Source organism: Hoplias malabaricus, chromosome 16 (genome assembly GCF_029633855.1).
Source record: "Hoplias malabaricus isolate fHopMal1 chromosome 16, fHopMal1.hap1, whole genome shotgun sequence".
Taxonomy (NCBI): Eukaryota; Metazoa; Chordata; class Actinopteri; order Characiformes; family Erythrinidae; genus Hoplias; species Hoplias malabaricus.
In genome coordinates, this window is record NC_089815.1 from 15,992,390 (window position 1) to 16,016,659 (window position 24,270).

Genomic DNA, 24,270 nt, shown 5'->3' on the forward strand with positions numbered 1-24,270 from the left:
TGTTTGGCATGGTGGATGCTTGCAGCGAACTTTTACTGCTGGTTGGAGACGTGATATTGTAGGTATGTGTTGTGCGATTAATACATGTCAGTGCATTTTAGATGCTGAACGGTGTTTTATTGTACTACAGGCTGAGTAGCCCTCGAGAGCCATAAAGGTGCGAGGTGTGTTGGAAATCACTACGTGTGCACGCTATTACGGGGTGCAACAAACATACTGCAGTTAGCTGATTACATTGGGAAGGGCGTGTGAGTATTAACATTTTGTTTTTGGAGTACTAGCTAGTGAATAGAGAGAGAGCTGGGAATACTAATGCTCACTTTAGTTAATTTGTAACTGCAGAACTGTTAGAAAACTAACAATTATTTCCGCTCACTAGTGAACTGTGTAAGAATGTTTTAATTTGAGTAGCAGTACAAGTAAGACATTGACTTAAAGGATGACTCTACGCTGCTAGGATTGGAACTTGTACACGGGACGCAGTTCAAAGACCGCGGTGCCAGATGGAAGCTCATAACCAGTGGAGGAGTTCCTAGTTGTGGTTACCGAAGCGGGTGCAGGTCTGTTACTAAGATACATGCAGGTCGCTGTGTGACTGTCGCTGTGAACGCGACAGACTTGACATGGTACAAAGAACGAATGACCAACAAACAGGAAGTGCAGAAAGGGGACTTAAATACACGAACAGACGAGACACACCTGAAACAGATAACGAGGGTAACGAACAAGGAGGTGGAACAAAGGCGACAAGAAACAACAACAAACATAGCCATGTGCTCGCTCTAAGCACATGGCCGGACAAAACAGACTTGACGAGGGCGTGACATGATGTTAAAAATGACATGGCAGAAATATACAACTTTCTGGAAAACAAAACAAAATTCTCACACTTTTCTCTTCATATAAAACATCAACTAGAATACTAATTAAATGGTTAGAACTTGCACTTTCAACCTTTTTGTTTTAGTGAAATTTAGACATATTTAGTTCATTCACACTGTTTATCATTGATTAATATTGTGTCTTCTAAGCAACATTTTAATCATCTTTGAACAGAGTGTTTGATTTCCATTTCAATTTATTCAGTTCAAGTTTATCCAGTTCAGTCAGAAGTCTTCCATTAATTAGCAAAAAGTGACTTTGTGATCAAAAAGGACCTTTAATTAAATTCACCAAATTAACTTCATTGCAATTAGATATTATTCTGATATGAAAAAATAGTCAAAACATATTTGAGTGCCTGGTTGTTTATCATTCAGTTCAAGAGATCATAAATGACCTTGTTCTCTCTGGGTAAAATAATTAAAGTGTGTACAAATTATTACTATTACTAAAAAAAAGAATAGAAAAGCCACAAAAGTATCATAAATATAAACACAATGGGAGAGCATTCAATCAAAGGAGTGTATCTGTTTCAAATTTTGATTTATTTCATTCTAAACTAAAGTGTAACCTGTATTAAAAATAAGATGAGTAAACTCTTTTAGAATTTAGATAATTCAACTCTTTTCTGTGATATCCATCATGATATAACAGTTTCATTTCCAGCTCTAATAAATAGGGAAAAATAATGTATTTAACATTTTTGGCTCTGATTTAAAACACAATGAGTGTAAAAGCGTTCAAACAGGAAATCTGCCATAGAGTAGACTGTCCCATTTTGGTTTGGCCTTTGAATGACACTCAACGGACTTCAAAGAACAGACCTTTTTAGACCATGCCCTTCGAAGGTTGCAGCCCCTAAACTGAGATGCATTTGGAGTGCCTGTCTCTGGCTGAAATTCAATTAGCTCCTCACTCCCTATATGTTAAATTACATAAGTCATTCAACTAAAGTGTATACATGCAAATAGCACTATTTCCTATATTCCCCACATATGAATAAATATAAATGATTTTGTATTAGAAATATATAATGCATTATTTATATCTAGATTCTGTAATCTCCTGACTTGTGTAGTGTACTATACAGGGAGTATGGGGTGATTGATTTTCTCATGTTTCATGGTGTTTTGATGTCTCTCTTTAATCGGTACTATGGCTCCCTATTTTACTGGCATGATAATGCAACCATCTTTTATTTGTCTGGATGGGGATATTTTCAAAAACAAAGGGAGGATCTGCGTGAATGGATACCTCATTTCCTGTCATCAATTTAGTCATTGCCAGTTCCTTTTTACAGTGCAGTAGTAGAAGTATTGGTAACATTAGGATTCAGGAGCTTACCTGAGCTCTAGCTAGCTGAACCTGTTCTTTCCCCACAAAAACAGGTGCCTGTAGCACCATAGAAATTCCTTCATCCATCTTTAGCTGTCCATCTGGTACCCGGACACCATCCACCACTAGATGGACAGTATGTTTCTCAACACTAAATCTGATCTGCACAGATTAGACATGTCAGATGTCAGACTCTTTCTAGCTGTAAAGCAGAGAATGTGTTTAATTGCAATTTTGACAAAAAAAATGATATAAAGGTACTGTAGCATCTGATTCGAACAATGCTGTACCTAGCCGCTACTAAATAACAATAAGCCGGCTTATTGTTTTCAGTATGGTCAGTAACATAAAACATGCAGCTTACATTATGCCAGTCACCATCATTAATCTTCTTTTGATAGATTAGTACTTCTCCCCCAACAGACAGTTTAACCATGCCATGAGCCATGAACAAAACCACACGGGAGATCCTCTGCTTGTCTGCGATGTGGAGCAGCAGACCATTTTTTGACCTGGTCCGTACGTCCAATGAGAAATGAGGTCTGGGGACACATATAAAGATACTGCCAAAAAATTCAACATGACCCTGTTTGCTCTTGGCACTAACATGCATTTATAAAACGCTAGCCAATCATGCTTCTCTATGCAGATATTGGTTGGGTCTCATTTTCCTTTAATTGCCTTAAATCACTGCAAAAACCAGAGGGCAAAAACAACACTAGGAAATGAAGGTGGAATTACATGGTGCAAGCAATTGAATGTGGAGCTAAACGTGAAAACATTCTGATCACAAAGGCAGTTACACTTGTAGTTTAAATGTTCATACTGTTTAAGAATTTACATAAAATATCCAGACAGTTAATATACGCTACCAAGTGTTTTGAGCAGTTTAGTGGCAAAGGGTTAGTGACAGTCTTGGAGCTGATAAGGGTGTGAATGAGTGCAACTGGCAATGATTTAATTGAAGAGAAAGTTGAAGAAAATGTCTGGATACAGGATATATATTAATGCCAATGCAAAGAAGACATTTAAACATTCTAGTACATTGTGATGGCAACTGAAATATAATTTACAGGCTGCTTATGAGCATTGTGGTAAGTATGGTTTACTGCACTTATTTGGATGAGTATCTAGTGTATGAGCATGACTTGCCTGAAATTAAGCTCCTGTGGAAGTATGTTGTACTGCAGCTGGCTGCTAGCATAAAGATGATAAGCCAGGCTTTGACCAACCAGTTTATTACAAAAATCCTAGGAGAATAAAAGATGTAAAATGCTTACATTACAGATTACACAGAATATTTAGAAAAACAAATGTGATAATCTATGTATTTAACTGTATTCTGCAAGGCTCCATGGTTTCCTGGATTACTACTAGGTAAAATGCACAATGTATGTGCATTTACAATCCATCCATACAATCCACTTCATACAAGCTAGTATTCTTACCAAATATGGCCAAAATATTTCAAAACTCTCTGAAAAATTAAGCATTAAATAGCAAAACTGGACTTTGGACTTTAACACATTTTGTGTCAGGCCACAAGAACACAACATATCTCCAGCAGGAAGACACTGTTGTGTGAAGTCTGAACACACGTTGTGCAGTCAAAATGAACGTTGCCACATGGCCAAAATATTTGGAAACCAGAGGTCTTTGAAAACTGAAATATTAATTAAGAACACTGATTGTAGATTGTCCCACTTCTTAGTAGCAGGAACAATGTTTACTCCTCGTGGAAATTTAAGAATTGTTTGGATAATTTCATAATTTGATGGCTATTAATATTGATTGATGTTGATATTGATATAAATGGATATTACTGTGGACAGGTGATTATTGATTAGTTCTGGATACTCCAGCTCATCCTAATAGTATGGTACTCAATGGCTCCAGAACAGTTCTCTTGAGTTCCACTACTCAATACAAACATACACTGGGAAACTTAGGCTCATGGGCAGCTGCTCAAGAACATCCAATATACACCAGTGAAACACCAGTCAACACCCACTGTATATTCTCTCAGATGAACACAGTAGCACTTTGTAGTTCTACAATTACAGAGTCGAGTCATCTTTTGCTCTTTATACATTGTCTGCCCCCTTTCACCCTGTTCTTCAATGGTCAAGGTAGTGAAAATCCTCAGTGCTTCAGTGACCCTCATGGTGGTGGTGGTGTGTTAACATGTTTTGCGCTAACACGAATGAATCAGTGTTTTGAAAAACCTCACTGTCTCTGCTAGACTGATAATAGTCCATCAACCAAAAATATCCAGCCAACAGTGTCCTGTGGGCAGCGTCCTGTGTCCACTGATGGAGAACTACAGAACAAACAACACAAACTCTGCAGCAACCAATAAGCTAGTGTCTCTGACTTTACATCTACAAAGTGGACCAACAAGGTAAGGGCGTCTAAGAGTGGACAGTAAGTGGATGATTTTGTGAGGTGTGAGTATACAATGTAGTTCCAATCAAATAAAATCAGCAACTAGAGATTAAGGGCAATTACAAATCATGCAGATTTTTTTATAGCTCGTTTATTAATTTGTCAAACAAAATAAACTGATGTTAAACGTACAAAACCCATTTCCATAAAAGCATTGATGCTGTGTAAAATGTCTTTTAACAACTCTCTGTAAACATTTGGGAACCGAAGAGACCAGTTGTTGTAATTTTGAGTATAAACTGTTTTCCCACATTTGCCTGATATAGGATTACTGTTGCTTAACAGCTTAGGGTCTCTGTTATGCATCAAATATTTTCAGTGAATCTGAGCTAGTTTAGCACCTCTTACTACAGGACAATGCTGCTGTAATTAATTCAGTCTGTAAATGAGTAGGATTTTTTCTTTTGCTGAAATAAACAAGGCTTTCCCTGACAAAGCAAAGTCTGGATTGGAGGACATTTGTTCAAAATCTTAATATATTCTTCAGCATTAACGGTGCCTTCACACATTTAAGTGCCCCATACCACATGCACTAATGTACCACATACAATCATGAATGCTGGCTTTTGAACTGTATGCTGATAAAAACCCGGGTGATCCCTTTCCACTTAAAATAATCTTAAATGAGCTTGGGACCTGAGATGGTGCCAGCATTTCTGCATTGTGATTATATGAGTTTTTTTGTTGTTGTTTTTTTTTTTTTTTTGCATTTGTGAATACAGCAACAAATTGTGTTCACAGATAATGGGTTGTTTTTGACACTGTGCAGTAATTTTCACTACAGGATCATATATATATATATATATATATATATATAATGCAGTGCCACCTGAGAGCCCTAAGATCACAACCAGCCAACATTAGTTTTAGGCCTTGTCCTTTGAATTCAGAGATTTCTTGGAAACAAGATTATTAAATTGTATTACTCTTTGCCAGTGTTGTCTTTCACAGAATGGTGAACTCCTACCCAGCTTTACTTCTGAAAGGCTCTGCCTCTGTGAGATGTCCTTTTTAAGCCCTGTCATGTCACTGACCTGTTGCTAATTAACCTATTTTTTTTTCCATAGCATTACAGTTTTATCTATTTTACTTTTGTTTTCCACCCCAGTTTCTCTGAAGCGTGAAATTATAAATGGGTCATCGGCTGCAAGAGTGTAATGGTAATTAAGGTAAATTCTGGACAAACTAAGTCACTTACCACACTGTTAGTGTAGAGCAGGACTTCACTGGTGTTGGTGGATTTGAAGCCAATTGAAACCCTTGCCCCTGTACCATTCTGTGAGATATTTAGAGAAGCTTCACTCAACTCCTGGAACAACAAAAACATCTATTCAATATACACTATTTCACCAAATGTTTGAGAGCACATTTTCCAGCATTTCTTCTGAAATATAGTGTATAAACATATAGTTTGCCATGCTATGACAGCATAATTTTATGAGGTGTGAGTATACAATGTAGTTCTAATCACATAAAATCAGCAACTAGAGATTAAGGGCAATTACAAATCATGCAGATTTTTTATAGCTCGTTTATTAATTTGTCAAACAAAATTAACTGATGTTAGATGTACAAATCCCATTTCCATAAAAGCATAGATGCTGTGTAAAATGTCTTTTAACAACTCTCTGTAAACATTTGAGAACCGAAGAGACCAGTTGCTGTAAGTTAACAAAAACAGTTTTAGTATAAACTGTATAACAGTATAAACTGTTTTCCCATATTTGCCTGATATAGGATTACAGTTGCTTAACAGCTTAGGGTCTCTGTTATGCATCAAATATTTTCAGTGAATCTGAGCTAGTTTAACACCTCCTTTACTACAGGACAATGCTGTTGTAATTAAATAGTCTGTAAATTAGTAGTTATTTTATTTTTTGCTGAAATAAGCAAGGTTTTCCCTGACAAAGCAAAGTATGAATGGGAGCACATTTGTTTAAAATCTTAATATATTGTTCAGCATTAACGGTGCCTTCACAGACATTTAAGTGCCCCATGCCACATGCACTAATGTACCACATACAATCATGAATGCTGGCTTCTCTCCTCTTCAAATAATCTTAAATGAGATTGGGACCAGAGATGGTGCCAGCATTTCTACATTGTGATTATATATGATTTTTTTTTTGCATTTGTGAATACAGCAAGAAACTGTGTTCACAGATAATGGGTTGTTTTTGACACTGTGCAGTAATTTTCACTACAGGATCGTATATATATTTAATGCAGTGCCACCTGAGGGCCCTTAGATCACAACCAGCCAACATTAGTTTTAGACCTTGTCCTTTAAATTCAGAGATATCTTGGAACCCCTACCCAGCTTTACTTCTGAAAGGCTCTGCCTCTGTGAGATGTCCTTTTTAAGCCCTGACATGTCACTGACCTGTTTTATCTTTTTTCATAGCATTACAGTTTTCTGTTACTTTTGTTTTCCACCCCAGTTTCTATGAAATGTGAAATTAAAAATGGGTCATCGGCTGCAAGAGTGCAATGGTAATTAAGGTAATTTCTGGAGAAACTAATTCACTTACCACACTGTCAGGGTAGAGCAGGACTTCACTGGTGTTGGTGGATTTGAAGCCCATTGAAACCCTTGCCCCTGTACCATTCTGTGAGATATTTGGAGTAAAAGCAAGCGAGCTCCCCAACTTAAGAGAAGCTTCTCGCAACCCCTGGAACAACAAAAACATCTATTCAATATACACTATGTCACCAAATGTTTAAGGACACCTTTTCCAGCATTACTTAAATATAGTGTATAAACATATAGTTTGTCATGCCATTACGACATTAACTGAGGTCAGGTTCTAATGTATTAGGTCACAAACAACACTCCGACTCCCTTCAAAACTGAGGTCAAAACTGCCCTCAAAACACTGGATGATATCATATCTACTGGCTACTGTGCTTCCACACAGAGGAATTTGTTCTCTGCATTTTTTCCTAATCCATGCATTGAAACACATGTTTACACACACTAGTTAACACTAGGGCGCAGTGAGCACACATGCCCGGAGCAGTGGGCAGCCCTAACCATGGCGCCCAGGGAGCAGTTGGGGTTTAAGTGCCTTGCTCAAGCACATTTCAGTAATGACCTGCTGGCCCTGGGAATCAAACCGCCCAACCTTCCAGTTACAAGCCCAGTTCCCTAACCACCACCAGGCCATTGTTCTTGGCACCAGACCTGTCACAATAGCATTTTTTTTTTAAATACTACTACTAATAATAATAATAATAATGATACACTTAAAAAAATGTAAAAAGCAATGTACTTTATTTTAGCAAAAACTTTAGCAAGAACATTCAGGCATTGGAATTGGAATATAAAAAATATTATTTATATATATATATATATATAAAACCACTGTTTTCAAACAAAATGAGCTCAGCAAAAATTTAGGAACTGTCCATATATTGTATGATAAGTCGATAATGTAATTATTGTGACAGGCCTACTCTCCATATATTATTAAACCTAAAATATTTCGATATTTAAACATTTCTCTCTTGAGATGAAGAGTCAAACTGGTTTGTAGTCCTTGACTGAACCAGCTTATTTTCCACAGCCCAGGCCCCCTACATGGTAGAGGCCACATTAAAATTGTTTATCAAATGAATACAGAATCTCTGGTACAGGGCAGTAGGTGTGAACACATTGGCTGTTAAATAATTCTACATAGCAAATCCTCCAGTGTTAAAACAACACTATACTAACAGTGTTAATTTAACATTATTAGTGTTGATTTAACACTGGTGAATTTGCTGTGTAGGGAAATTGACTGAAGAACTGAAAAGTGATTTCCTTTAGCTTGTTTAAACATGAGGTGTAGCCTGAGGGAATGATGTTGAATGTTGTACTTACTAGTAAATCCACTGGACATCCAGGGACAATTCCAACTTCCTCTATAAACGTGTCATTTTCATCCAATTTCAAGCATCCTCTGAATGGAGGATCGTTAATGTTATGTCTGTAATTAAGGTTTCACTTGTGAGTCATATATTCACTTGATGTCCTAGAACAATAGGATACAGCAACCGATGCAGACCAACTGTGCCTAAAGTACCAACTGTGTGGTACTGAAAATAATCAGAAAACTGTAACAGAGTTTTAGGTCTGCTGCATTGAAAAAAAAAAACAAGATTCAGAGAATAAAGCCAGAATTCTGAGAATAAAGTCTGAATAATTCTGAGAATAATGTAAAAATGATTCTTAGATTAAAGGCGGATAAATGCTGAAAAAAAAAAGCAGAAATATTTTGCTGCTTGTATAATGGGGCAGACACAAACCGCAGTGTAATTGATGAATGCAGTGTATTGCTGAAGTCATGCTATGGTACAGGTTTCAGGAATACTCATTACTCTTGGGAACTCCGTCATGCCTATAAGGCTCCATCGCGTTATGGCTTATGAACTCGTATAATACATTTATATTTACAGCATTTACCAGATGCTCCAGAGCGACTCACAAAAGTGCTTAGGGTTCAGACCGAATGTGTATCCTAGCTAGTAGGATAAGTTAGGACCCTAAATTCCCTCTGATCTCAGACTCTTGTCAGAACAAGGGCCATTGCTGATACTTAGAAAGATCAAAATGTAGTAAGTGCAATATTGTCAACTCAGTGCTCAAAGCTAGATGGAAAAACTAGTCAGCAAACTAAATACAGTTCAGCACTTTTCAGCATAGGATGCTAACTGCTTATTCCTATTGTTATATAACAATAGCTAGCATTGGCTAGCATCCGTTAAAATGATGGATGAGGATGTAGTGCAGTCCTACCCACTCAGGGAATTTGAGGCCAAATTTGTTCAATTCAAGTTAAAATTCAGCTGTGTTTCATTGTAATTTCAACCATATACATCTCCAGGACACAGTGAAAACAAACAACATTCCTCCAGGACCAGTTCTGCCATCAGGGGACCCCATTTGGTATAAATTTAAAGATGCATATTGAGATAATTTTGATAAAATGGGGAGAAAGAATTTCTAGGTTTTTTACTGATTAATTTGGCTAAGCAAATCACATATAGCAGAACCTGGCAGGACATAAAACACATTTATAGCCCAGAAGGAGGTAACATGATGTGATGATAATTTATGACATTAACATATGACATTCGGCAGGAGATGGCTATGTGAGCGTTTCAATGTAGGATTCAAGTACAAACCCCATTTCCGGCTGATATGCTGGGCAAAATGCATTTGTTTAACAGTCATCACTTCAGATTAAACTTGCAAGCTTCCCATGATAGGGGAAAATATTTTGATGTAATTTTGTACGTTTTCATATTAAATTCCTGTATCACAAAATCAGTTTAGGGCAAGCATTCATATACTTAATCTCTCATTACCTAGCTGCAATAGCTGCTGGAATGCCTCCTACATAAGCTTCTGTGTCTGTAGTCAGTAGAGTCATGTAGTCAATTGTCACATTGACTGCCATTCCAAGAACCAACACCTGAGTTGTAGAGTTCAGGATCAGTCGAATCTCTTGATATGACTTCTACAATAACACAAAACACACAAACAAACTGAAAATAAAGGTAAATAAAGCTAAAAACTTTTACATTTTATTTTAATGCTGAGACTGAGACTAAGCTTACATAGCATAATTTATATTTAACTTAAATGCTGTATAATCCTTTCAAGTAAGTACATTAGAGACATGTGACAGTAAATAAAGAAACTTTAAGGCCCCATTAAAACCATAAAATTGTTATCTGCTATCAAAATAAGGGTTAATGCTTTACAGTAACCACTTAAATATGAAACATTTATGGCCCATTAATGGACAATTCAGTATCAATTACATCATACACTTCAGTTATATAATCCATTTATTACTGAGCAATAAGCATGCAACAAAAAGGATTCAATAATGAAACACAATCAGTAACCTGGGACTGATTATAGGGACACGATATGTCCATAGTACCTGAAAATTCACATTTTTTGGAACATATATGATCCAATTAAAGCTGGGCAATTAATTGAAATTGACATTCAGAACTTCTAATCGACATAATCTTGTCTATATCGATTATATTTATTCTGTTATGTTCCTTTAAAACCATGCTACCAAGCTGTAGTCGCGTGTCTCTGCCCCTATCTGCCACATGGAAGCAACCTAAACGCAGAGTTCAGCCAAGCGACTCGAGCAGCTAGTACCAAAGAAAATCACAGTGTCTGTGGTTTGGACATTATGTGTTTTGACTATAAGACAATGCTGAACAAAAAGAAATCAAATGTAAACACTGAGAAAACCAGTTTCAGCGACAAAGGACAATCACACCCCAAATACATAAACAGTGCTCAGAAAACAAGAGAGGAACAAGCTCCCGGCAACATTAGAAAAAACTTTCCCAGCTTTTATACTGGAGCATCTTTACAGTACAAGCCTTGTCACTGAATTGTGAGGGTCAAAAATAAAAAACAAAACAATTGTTTATTAATCGTAATCATGGTAAAATGTACAATTAGTCATGATATTGATTTGAATACTCACTTACACAGCCTCCCCCCCTCCTCCCACTCATCCCAATAAAAAAATAAATAAATCAATACCCCCTAGTGACATGTTTTAACAGACCCATAAAAAAGTCACTGAACTGTCCTTATTTCAACAGGACAAGAATATACATTTTGTGTGTCACCTGGGTTCCATGGAAGGAAACAATCCTCATTACAGCTGTGGTTATCATTTGGAGATTATTTTACTTTTTGTATTTCTCTAATTTGTGAATGAGTGAAATTTTTGTGTTAAATGAATGTATTATAAAGTGGTAGATATGTTAAATCATATACTTATGTATCTGGACATGAATGCACAGTAAAGTGCAATTTCTTTGTGTGTATCTGTGTGTTATATACCAATATTCAAGTCCAGATTAAATTTAAATGGCATTATTTAACTATTTACAAAGTGTATTCAGTATGAGTGTCCTGTTAATTGCCCAAGTATGCAGAGTCAAATTCATACAAGTATTAAGCTCACTGAATAAAGAATGATGCTTAAATGGAGGATATATCCTTGGACCCTCTGTGTTAAATAGGGCCCCTTGTGGCTCCTGATTTGGAAAAATTCTAGATCCAACCCTTAACTAAATGTCTGGCAAAAACAAGTTATGTATGCATTACGTTGGCAAGGGAACCTTATAAGCTCTTCTAATGAAATAAGTATGTTTATGAAAGTATGAAATGAAAGTAATGTTAAGATAAAAGTTTTAGATATCTTTTAGGAAGGGTTGTTGTGCATTCAGTATGCTTCTTATTCCCTAAGAATGTTTTAATGCATTCATGTACATATCAAAAACAATATAATCCACATCAGACACACTGGGGACATGTCCCCACCACTTTTTGAATTTGTTGATTTGTACCCACCATTTTTGGAAAGTCAAATTTTCTATAACAGCTTGCTGCATATTACAGCCTGTGGACAATATACATAGTCAAGTCAATGCTTTTGGATAGTGGGAGGAAACCAGAGCACCTGGAGGAAACCCAAGCAGATGTAGAGAAAACACCAAACTCCTCACAGACAGTCACCCAAGGTCGGGTGTGAGCCCAGGACCCTGAGATCTTAGAGCTGTATGGCAGCGATACTACCTGCCAATCATTTTTTGCAACTGATTTTGGTTTAGTTTATCTTTATGGTGCATTTACCCTTGTCCTGTGTGGCAAAAGGCATATAGAACACCCCATTTCGGTTAGCTGCATGTGGGCATAATAAAGGCATTCCTAGCACCATTCAATTTAAATCATGTCAAGTCCATGTTTCACATATTTTATCGTGGACATGTCACTCAAACACCAGCTATCTTCTGATTGGGTTGACCCATAGCATTTGCAGGACTCATTGCATAAATTTCAGCTCTGTTCAACTTTCAGATGCACAGACCATCATACAATGTGAAAGAGTGGCAAATGGAGCCTACAGTCCCCACTGAAAATGAATTGGATCTGTTGCAGTACGATGCCACATCAAACCTCTGTAAATGCACTGTTAGACTTTTTAATAAAATGTGTATTATTTTTAGTCGCATATAAATCATTTTATTATTGTTTACTGTAAGTATTTTTTTTAGATTTTAGTCGTTTTAATCTTTTATATTAAAAAGCCTAATTTTAATAATGTATTTTAAAAATGGTTACTATATTAAATTATTTATTACAACATTTCATAAACAATAGATTCAAAGTGTTTCAGCTCTTTTGCTGTGTCCGAAACGCTACTCACTATTTAGTGCACTGTTTTGGGGTTCCACCATTTTGTAGTAGTATCTGAAAACATAGTGGACAATTTCCATTGCACTCATTCAATCCCACGAAGCACTATCAGATTATCAAATTACCTACTTCACTGCATTATTTTGTAAAACGAAAAAACTTGAATGAGGTAGTGTCCAAAACCTTTCACTACCCTCCGGAATTCTGTTCCCTATAATAGTAGACTATTTAGAAATTAATAAATGGAATAGTGAACAGAAAGCCATTTCAGACACAGATTATGAATCATTGGCCAACAGTGGATATGTGACACCTAGACCCTTGAAAGAACCATTCTTTGGGAGTCGACTTTTCTTCATTTGTTCAGTTTACTGCCACATATATTGAGATGCTGCTCAGGTGGATGGCTTTGCAAATATAACTTTGGATATTTCAGAGTAATATCTGGACCATTTCGCAGGACTGTGAGGAAGAAAGAGGGTTTTTAAGGTGGAAATAATATCCAATATTTAGATTACTTTAGTTTGATTCAGTTGTCTGAGCTGCAACTCTGTGCACAGAGAGAGCAACAGGAAAGTGGGATGTGCTTTGTTGCCCTGACAACAGCAAACAGAGCATTTTCCGGTTTGTATTTCCTTTTGATTTTCTGTTTTCAAATCCAAGATATCACATTATCACTTATTATCGTTCATTGACTTAAAGTGCACCTTTTTTTTGTAATAGTTGTTTTCTTTCAAACCAGAAATAGAAAACAGAATAACAGAATATGAACAAAAACTTTTTTATCATATGTAATGGATATTGAAATATTCTAATAATAAAATATATATGGGCAAATTAACCTTGTTTTCCATGCACACAGAAATAAGATTCCTAAAATACAAGAATGTATATCATTGTGGTGGTAACAAATTTGAAATGATTAATTTATTTTAATTCTCTGTCCAAGCACAGGTTCAGAGCTAAGGTGTGTCTTATTAAATGCTTACAATGACATTAGTAGGTATAAAGCAATGTGATGACATTTACTTACTTAACTATTTTTATAGCATCTGCAATTCTGAATGCAAACCTTTGCAGCACTTACCACAGGGAACACAGTTTTGTTGCTCTTTTCAGTTAAAGTTAGGTTCCCTTGTCTTATCTGCAAAACTATTACGCCTTCTTCCACATTAACTGTGAAAAAGGAATCCTAGGAAAAAGCACAAATGTCATTTGACATGTTAGAATATATGGACATCTATGAGAAATGTTGTTCATTGGCAAGCACTGAGACATGAATACGTGCAGGGAAAGTAAACACCAGAGGTTCTTGAGCCTAGAGCATGCAAATTCATGCTTTGCATGTGTGAAAAGAGTAAGCCAAGCAAAGAAGATCAGAATTCATTGGGGTTTGACGATGCATAAAACACATGCTATAGAGTAAAGTTTTATTGCTTTTGACTTGCTATACTAAAAAACTGAAATTTAGTGCATTCATGTGTGATTCAAGTAACAATTTATTCAAGTAACAATTTATGGATAAATAATTGGGGGATTAGTCTCAAGCTAAAATATCAAATGAATTATTCATATGTATAATGTATGATGCTTTCTGAACTGATGGGCTACTTAATATAAAATAACCATATTATAAAGCTGGGAATTTTACTTTGGATGTCACGCCTACATCCCAGGACTCCATTTCCCAGAACACACCAAACAGACACATGACTATCCACCGTTCTCACTCACCAGAATTCTAATCATGCACAACTGTTTGTATCCCTATAAATACTCCATTCCCTGTATTGTTTACTGCCGAGTATTGGCGTGGTTTGTCCCAGCGTACAAAGCGGTCTCTTGAAACTAGTCTAAAGATATCCTGTTGCCTACTCCTTGTATGTTATTTCGGCTTTTGCCTCGTCCCTTTTGGTATTGTTTGTATTCATCGGTATTTGGACTCTGCCTGATTTTTGACTACGCCTATCGCTTCTTCCCTGAGGTACTGTTTGCTCCCCGTGTTTGAACCTTGTTTGTTTTTCGACTACTCTTTTGAATAAGCGTTAATAAACTGCTTACTGTGATCCGCAAGTGTCAGCTCTCTGTCTGGTCCTGACATTGGAACAAAGGACTGCTAGTGTTACCTGGTTTTAGTGGCTGGCTTAATTTCAGCTATCAATTGCTGAAGTGTTATTAATAAATAATTAATTAAAATAAATCAATTTTATATTAATAAATAATTGTATTAGTTAATGTTCTAGTTCTCTTTTTGTGCATGCAATGACTTTTTTTTTGTTTTGTTTTATTTTGCACTTTGCTCGAGCACAACTCGAACAAAGTTATCCCAATTCATGATTTGAGTGGGAACAAATGCCATACATTTGTAAACCTATATTTAGGACATGATTCTAAACTGAGTTGTGTTGAGAAGTCTAGCAGACAGACAAGTTTCCAATAGTTTAAGGGTTTTACTGAGACAATTGTAATGCATTGGATGACTCACTGGCATAGTAAGATTTTTTGCACATTTAAATGTAGAAATACTGATTTGCTAGTACGTACCATGCTGGTGTAGGCTTATATTTTATCTGAGGCAAACTCAGATTTTTTTGGGCAGTAGCTCAGAGCAGCCTTGGAACAGGTGTAAAATTCAACTATTAATTAATTAATTAATTAATTACTGGTTTCACAGGACGGTACCAGTCTGCTGAGGTAGGTTTCGTGGTGATGCAGCAGCCTAGTGCTAGCTGCCCATGTGACAGCAGCACATTTGATAGTGTCCTAAAATGTCATTTTATCAACAATTATCAAAAATAGGGTGTGTTGAAACATTTGCATATAATTGTAGTAAATTTAATCAATCACTTCTGCAAGCTGTGCTGCAAAATGAATGGCTATAACCTTATCACATCAGCTCACCTTATGTCCCATATAGAAAAGTAGTGCATTTTTTTGTCTGCTTAAGATGGAGAATCGGACGGATTGACTTCGGTGTGTCATGTTAATTTTCCCATAGCCTGAGCCATCAAAATAATGTCCCTCCTGAGGGACCTTATCTCTAAGAAAAAAGAGATAATTAACTCAACTTTGACTCAACAATAATTTTAAAATTGTGAAATGCAAGTGAAAACAAAGAAAATGATTATTTCAATGTTTTACTCTATAAATGTTTATTCCATGTCTGATGCTTGCAATATGTTCCAAAAAAGTTGACTAATATCGTCCACCAACTAACACCTAACAATATTTTGGGGCTGTTTTACAAGTCTCCAGGTGGTGCTTGTATAATGTTATATATAATCACAGTAAATACAAAAAAAGAATATACAACAAATGAGACATAAGAATTATTTTTCTATAAAGTAGTAGGTGTGAGTGATTGCATGAACTGCTTACATCAAAAGCACTCATTATTTAAAATCATTATTTATTAACCAGTAAAACTGGGCAAACCAACACATTCACACAGAATATCACACTTACTGGAATGTTATTTGGTTTTATTCTAATGTTGGGTGTTACCTGTTTATTTGCTTAATTTTTTTTTTTTTTTTTTTTTTTTTTTTGTTAATGTTTTGGTTTAAATACAGTAAAAGCACAGCTTCCATGTTTATGCACTTTGCATACAGTCCCAAATATTGTAGCGCTGGATTTGAACATAACTTTTATAAACTATGTTTTGTGTCTGACACGAGTCATATAGTCAATTACCTCATACATTTGTCTGTATTTGTGATGTTGACAGCATTCTGGAAATTGTAGAGGCTGAGGATGTGCTCATTTAAAGTGGAAAATTCAATGCATCCCCTGAAATTGGGATAATTGAGCTCCTCTGGTGGCTGAAATTATAATTCAAATAATGGAAAATGGTTAAATCACTTCTAAATCAAGAAGAAACTTTATTCCAACAAGAAGGAAAGGATTAATTTTAACATGCAGTTTTTGAAAAAAATAATAGCTGACATAGAAAGGAACACATTGTGGCATTAACTTTGTTGTCTTCATGTGCTCTGCATATACTGTCGGAGAGGTGAGTATGCTCAAAGACAGTGACCTGAGGCATGAATTGAACCTAGGGCCCTAAGAACCTGTAGCTGTATGGAAGTGACATTACCTGTAGTGCTTCCGTGAGGCCCTTAACTGATATATCAAAACAATTTTCCACTCTGTTTTTCCTTTCAAATTAATCTGTTCTGATTGGCTGCCATGAATAGCCAAACTTGTATAGGCTATAGGTTATATACACTATATAAAATTGTGAACAACGTCTCATTCAGTAGCCCCCCACACACTTTTAAAGTGGTGACATTAAATTCACAGAGCACACTTGAAGCACACTTTAATGCCTTTTCTTTAGAGATTATAAAAGTGAATATATGAAAACTAGTTCATTATAAAAATGAACATATGTTCAATGTAGTGAATCTAGATGTTAGGATTTGTGAAATCACTAAAGCATTTTCCATTCATAAACTGTATGACCTTTGGAGAGTATGGTATGCTTTAAAACTTTAATAATATAACTTCAAACTCTGTATTTTAAAATATGAGCCTTTTAATTATAAACATAGCACAAAAAGTAAGGGAATTTGTGTTTGGTAGATTAGTTCTTTGTTGTAACAATGCTCCTTGGCAATAAATCTTATACTGTTGGAAAGCATGCTAATTTCCCTTTTAAATGGTGCCACAACATGCATTTGTGGGATTAGGAGTAGAGCTGAGTATGTCTCTGCCAATGCTAAAGAGCTTATTCTGCCATTGACTCATTTGGTGTTTGGTGGACTGGTGACTGAAGTTTGAAGAAACAAGACATATTGGCAATTTAACAATTTATTAATTTCACAAACAGGAGCCTCAGTAGCATGTGGAAGAACCATTAACAGCCAGGCACCTCACCCTCATGCTGGTCACACGCTGCTGCGGGATGGCATCCCATTTTTCAACCAGCATTTGTCACAAGTCAGCCAACATGGTTATGTTGGTCCCTCTGGCATGAATAGCACGCCCAAGCTGATCCCACAAGTGTTCAATGGGGTTGAGGTCTGGACACTTGCAGGCCATTCGATCCTCTCCACTCCCAAATTCTGGAGGTAGTCTCTGATAAACCCTCTGTGGGGCCGAGCGTTGTCATCTTGGAGCATAGAGTTCAGTCACAGACTGGAGATATCCACTGGTTGCAGAATTTGAGGCATTGAGAATGGCTCCAATTATGACAAGCCTCATATTACCAGTGAAGGAGATGCCGCCCCACACATCACACAAAACAAGCTGTTTGGCATTTGGCAAAATTTTTCATTGGCGCAACCCACATACTCTACCATTTAAAAGGGAAATTAACAGGCTTTCCAACTGTATACGATTTATTGTCAAGAAGCATTGTTACAACAAAGAATAATCTACCAAAAACAAATTTCCCTACTTTTTGTGCTATGTTTAATTTCTTCATTTTCAAAAATAATCACTCGTATAGAAATTATACTTACACTGAAGTCATTTGGATAGCCTCCCACGTATAAGACGACATCATCAGGGTCGAAATCCAGCAAACTCACTGTAGTATTTGCAATATTTGTCATTGGTGGCAGTTTTTGAGGTTCAGATGACGTATAGTTCTGGGTGTAGATAACCTCAGCATCTTGATAAACTCTAATTTAGAAAAATAAAGTCCACAGTCCCAAACCAGGCACTTATTACATTTACACATTGTAAAGGTTCTTATTGAGAGTAACATTCTTTTGTCATGTTACTTGGGTAGGCAAATATAGAACTAATTCTCTTGCCCACTGTCTCTCATTGGTACACCATGGTGTTCCTACCAGAGTTGGGAATCTAAACCCAGCCTGCTGTATGTTGTTACAATGATGGCAATGGTGTTACAAATTACACCATTTCTGTTAAAAAAAAAATTAAGATATTGACTTTACCTGCGGAAGTCTACTCTATCCATAAATGAATTGTTCACCCTGGACTTGGTGATCTCTCTCGTCTTTATCTCATAGAGTACACCTCCAAGTTTGTACACACAATACAGCACACTGTTCCTAACCACCATAGCAACGTAGTCTTTCAGTGTCTGTAAAAAGAAACACAGTGAGAAATATCTACAGATTTGCAAATTGTCTCACTGTGGGATTAATAAAAGATTCATATTTTACATGAATTACAAAGAGTCAAACTGTACTAATACATATTTTCTAAAAGGGTTATATTATGACAAAATATCTTAAATGAGACTCGATTCTCATTACTGCACACTTAAGGGTTGAGAGTGTGCAGTGGCTCATTATAATTTAAAGGAACAGGCACTGAAACCAGTTGTTCTGAGCTGGACTTTTGAGTAATATGCTGTGGTATTCTATACTGATTTATTTTAATCAACACATATCACAGATTTATCATTAAGACCCTAGAGAAATATTACCTTGTTGAAAATGTGTTGAATATTTCTCTTTTAAATATTAAATATTTATTTAAAATGTTTAGTTATTAAATATTTGTCCCAAATAAAAGAATATTAAGAAAAGAAATTGATTAATTAAATTTATAATTATTTACTATTTTCACTTTTATTGCAACAAAAATTTAATTCCTGACTAAAGGAATTTATGCTCACTACAGTAGGTACTCCACAGCAAAGCAGCCATAAGTTTAGTACAGAGTCTCTTTTACATTCAACACCCTAGATATTACTATAATAGAATTTTCATGATGTATCCTTGGAGAAAATTACTAATTGCCCCTTTAATCTCCATTTCTGTGTGTTTGTTCTGTGTTCTTGTAAGGTACATTTTATGATAAAAAAAAAAATCTAGACACATGCTTACCCAGTGTTGTTCAATAGTTTGTTTCCCACTGTTACAGAATAGCTTAACTTAAGCCTTACATTAGATGTTGGAATATTGGTGTGAGGATTTGATAAGTATTCTGTAATACTGTTTAAAAATAAGTCATACCTATGTTGGATGATTAGTAAAAGATCATTAAACCCACTAGAACTGGAGCATCATCACCACTGCTCCACAGGGCTTTATACCCCTCTACTCCACTACTTTGCACTGGACATGGTGAGCTAAACTCATTCAGCTGTTCCAGAGCATTCCATTTCATTTCACATTTTCTTTGGAAATGATGCACACTGCGTGTACACAACTGAGCATATGAGAGAGTAAATTAGCTGAATTTATTGATTATCACAGGCATCTAGGAACTTTTGAACATTTTAGTATACTTTTATAAGTACAGCATACCTTTTTGCTACCCAGGTAAAGGACAAACAGATTATCCTCATCCACTGATCTCTGGTGACGTGTATGGTTCTCATGTTTGGGCCGGTGAAGGGTCAAGTTGAAGACTGTGAAATCTCTGAGATCTTCTGGATATTTAGGGAGACGAAGCTCTATGTGGCTATCACCAGTGAACAATATGGGACCCCTAATCTAGAGACACAGGAAAAAATTCACAATGCTTTAAATTAACTGCACAAAACATCCGTGACATTTTAATGAAAAGTATTTTTATGGCATTTGACTAATGTTCTTAACCAGAAAGATTTTCACAGCTGATTGTTTTACGGTTAAATGGTACGTTAATGCATAGTAAGTAAGTAAGAAGGCTTGCCCAAGGTAATTCCTTTGTGTTGCTGCTAGTTTGCTGTGTGGAGGATAGCAGTGTTAACCACTATGCTACACAAACCAAATAGTAACAGCCCAGTGCAATGAAAAAATCACTGTCAGTCAAAATCATTTTAATTATGTATAGTCAATAAAATAATTTTATAGACAAAAGCAAGATACATTTTATTTTATTGTATGCTTAATTTTATGTTTAAACCACAAACCTCTGAATAAAAGCTATACAAAACTTAAATAAAATCAAAATTCAGCAATATGCAAATCATTTAAGCTGGGAAAGTTTATTTTTTGAAAAATATTTTAAATATTTGAATTAGATTTCAGCAACACATTACAAAAATGTTGGGATGGGCATGATGGGTTACATCACCTCTTCTTTTAACAACACTCTAAACATTTGGGAACTGAATAGTCCAATTTCTGTAGTTTTGGAAGGGATTTGCTTTCTTGCTTGTTATATGATTTCAGATGATCCACAACTTTCCATATGGGTGGCACGGTGCAACAATAGGTAGTATCGCTGACACAATTCTCAAGGGTCCTAGGGTTGTGGATTTGAGCCTCACTCCGGGTGACTGTCTTTGAGTTTGGTGTGTTCTCCCTGTATCAGCGTGGGTTTCCTCCAGGTGCACTGGTTTCCTCCCACGGTCCAAAAACATTCGTTCATAGGTGGATTGGCAACTCAAATATTTCCATAGGTGTGAGTGTGTGTTGCCCTGTGCAGGGTGAGTTTCTGCCTTGCAGAAGCAGATATGCAAGATATTCCGCCTTTCCAGAATCCATGCCATATGCATTAATGCACGCCTTTACCATCATGGATGCAATGCTGGCTTTCAAACTGCCCTTATAACAACTTAGATGGTTCCTCTCGTTTAGCCTGGAGGACATTGCATCTGTTAGTTCCTTTGCCTCAGTCCATCTTTGCATTTGTAAGTTTTCATTTGCATTTGTAGATACAGAGATGAACTGTGTTTACAGACAATGGCTTTGGGAAGTGTTTCTGAGCCAATGCAGTGATTTCCACTACAGAATCGTGTCTGTTTGCAATGCTGTGCAACTTTAGGGGCTGAAAATCACAGCCAGCCAATGTTGGTTTAGGGCATTGTCCGTTGCGTATAGAGATTTCTCCAATCCCCAAGTTCTTTACTATTGAGTTGCCAAATTTCTTCTTGAATTGTTGCACTATTTGTCTGTACAGTCTTTCACATAGTGGCAAACCCCTCCCCATCTTTAGTTCTGAACAGTTCTGCTTATTTGAGATGCTCCTTTAAAAAGCAGTCATGTCACTGCTGTGTTGCCAGTTAAACTATTTGGTTTGTGGTAGCATTATGTAAACTTTACATGTGTTTAGTTGCCCTGTCCCAAAGTAGAAAAACCCTGCATCTCCTCTAACCACACTAATGTCCTCCTATCAAAATAACCAGAAAATATATTTTAATGAGTGATTTTTTTTCCCCCATTAACCCCTACCTTTACCTTGTACCTGTCAGTAATGTGGTTCTGAAATAAACTCACTTGATTAGCCATATTCCGGGTGTTCTCGATGCTGTCTTTGATCCTCATGATGCTGTCTGTAATGTTGGCTCTGATGGACACTTGGCTGCTCTGGTTCTCTACATCAGCAAGTGTTTCAGTGAGGTTAGGTAGCACATTGGACAGCTCATTTACTGAAGAAAAACACAGTTTTTTTTAAAGTTTCTTAGAATGTACAGTATCTGGAAAGCCCTAATATGTACCTTATTAACGGGTCTTGTCTTAGACAGTTCTATAAGGATTAATTTTGGAATCGAATTCTATGTAGAATTTGGTGGCATTTCAAGGAAATATTTATTTATTTTCTTTGTGAAAATGGGAATATTACTTTTTATTTTTCCTACACATTAAATGTAACTATTATATATATGTAAGACATTGGTATAACACACTTATAATAAGGACTAAGGAGCTATGGAGCAGCATTTTCTGGAGTGACTACATCAGAGATGAGTTGGAGTGTTGTTAGTGACCTAGAAGGAATCATCCAATGTTAGAAACTAACCACACTAGCACGCATGGGACCAAATGCTATAAAATCCCCACAGCAACATATAGTAAAAGCCTTTCTATAAGAGGCTGTTAGTGCAAATCTAGACAAAGGTTATTAACTATGTTAGATTTCATGGCTGCCTGAAAATTCTGCCAAAAGTGCTGATTATTTTTCCTGTTTTGAACCTTACATCGTCAAAACCTCTAATCATTGAGTCTCACATGTGCTATTGACACTGATGAGTATACTGTCCACATCTGAACTTCTGTTGGAAATATGAATCTTGTCCAGGTCATCACTGATGTCCTTTAACCATGCAGTCACATTGCTCAGAGTGTTGTTGGCAGCTTCAACAGCATCCTTAGCTTGGCTTAGAAGAACAGCCGTATAATCTGTATAAAGAGAAATGGATTAAAACCAACAATGCCAATCAAATCCTATGTTCATTGATTTTCACATGTATTAATGACACTGCTGAGTATACTGTCCACATTTGAACTTCCACTGGAAATATGAATCTTGTTCAAGTCATCGCTGATGTCCTTTAGCTGTAAAGTCGTGTTGCTCAAAGTGTTATTGGCCATTTTGACAGTATCCTTAGCTTGGTTTAGAAGGGCATGAATATCATCTGTGTAAAGAGAAAGGGATTAAAACTCTACAAAGAATTGATGATACATGGGTATACACACGGGTATATCATGGGAATACACATGAGAAGTTGCTTTGCGGTCTCCAAAAGAACCAGACTGTGCTCCAGAGAGAAGTTGCCATGTGTGCGTATGTGGGAGGTGACAAGGAATAGCAGAAGAATTTATAGTTTCCATGATGCACCAGTGCCCTTTATTTATGTAATTAGGCTTTTTTATGTGTTTAGAGTTGTTGTCTGCCATTTATATATATATATATATATATATATATATATATATATATATATATATATATATATATATATATATATATATATATATATATATATATATATATATAAAATAGTTAACATTTAATAGAAAGAAACATTTTAGATGAGTACCAGTGCATATAGATTAGGTAGAAGTATTATTTAAAGCAGAAGCAGAGATGACGAGTGAAGGGGATGGGTGCTGTCACTGTAGACAGAAATTGCCTTTTTATTTATACATTTGCATAACCTTAACAATTTTCTGTCTCCAATATTACAGGCCTGATTAATCACCTGAGCAAGCTTGTTACTATACTTAACTGAGAGGTTCCAGGACAACATGTTGTAACTAGAACACTGCACTGTCTGCTACCTTTCTCCCATTTGAGTGTAATGTGTTGTATTTGTGCTTTCTTTGAAAGTTTTATACCTCTCTTCTCTCTTTAATGGTAGTAGGTGGACTGGCCACTCAAGTGTCCATAGGTGTGAGTTTGTGCATGAATGTGTGTGTCTGTCCACACACCTAGCGCCAAACACACAATCATTCACACACCCATGACTTTGGACACATTAGAGTGGCCAATCCACCTTCCAACATGTGTTTTTTGATCATAGGAGTAAACCAGAGCACTCAGAGGAAGCCCAAGTGGATACAGGGAGAACACACCAAACTCCTCAGAGACAGTTACCCTGAGCAGGGCTCATACCCACAACCCCAGGACCCTGGAGCTGAGTGACAGCGAATCTACATTTTGTGCCACTGTGTTGCCCCCTTGTGTTAGCAACAGATGTTAATGTTGCTTAATTAAATAATAATAAGGTATTATTGTCTATGTATAGCACA

General features: G+C 36.3%; 1 protein-coding gene and 1 long non-coding RNA gene across 4 annotated transcripts in view; one reads left to right on the forward strand and one right to left on the reverse strand.

Annotated features, from left to right (window-relative positions):
* lama3 (laminin, alpha 3) overlaps positions 1-24,270 on the reverse strand; it is a 53,594-nt gene that overhangs the window by 6,642 nt on the left and 22,682 nt on the right. For all 3 annotated transcript variants that reach the window (XM_066647813.1, XM_066647812.1, XM_066647814.1), the window contains 16 exons: positions 23,034-23,156; positions 22,750-22,920; positions 22,018-22,169; positions 20,119-20,307; positions 18,796-18,944; positions 18,355-18,517; positions 16,583-16,710; positions 15,791-15,929; positions 13,977-14,081; positions 10,012-10,163; positions 8,525-8,630; positions 7,194-7,334; positions 5,861-5,971; positions 3,370-3,467; positions 2,582-2,759; positions 2,227-2,379 (listed from right to left, as the gene is read on the reverse strand). In XM_066647813.1, coding sequence (XP_066503910.1) covers positions 2,227-2,379; positions 2,582-2,759; positions 3,370-3,467; positions 5,861-5,971; positions 7,194-7,334; positions 8,525-8,630; positions 10,012-10,163; positions 13,977-14,081; positions 15,791-15,929; positions 16,583-16,710; positions 18,355-18,517; positions 18,796-18,944; positions 20,119-20,307; positions 22,018-22,169; positions 22,750-22,920; positions 23,034-23,156 — 2,258 coding nt within the window. The remainder of the gene's footprint in view (positions 1-2,226; positions 2,380-2,581; positions 2,760-3,369; positions 3,468-5,860; positions 5,972-7,193; positions 7,335-8,524; positions 8,631-10,011; positions 10,164-13,976; positions 14,082-15,790; positions 15,930-16,582; positions 16,711-18,354; positions 18,518-18,795; positions 18,945-20,118; positions 20,308-22,017; positions 22,170-22,749; positions 22,921-23,033; positions 23,157-24,270) is intronic.
* On the forward strand, positions 7-24,254 carry LOC136671926 (uncharacterized). The gene is made up of 4 exons (XR_010795756.1): positions 7-58; positions 131-248; positions 458-560; positions 24,042-24,254. It is a non-coding gene; the product is annotated as an uncharacterized lncRNA (long non-coding RNA).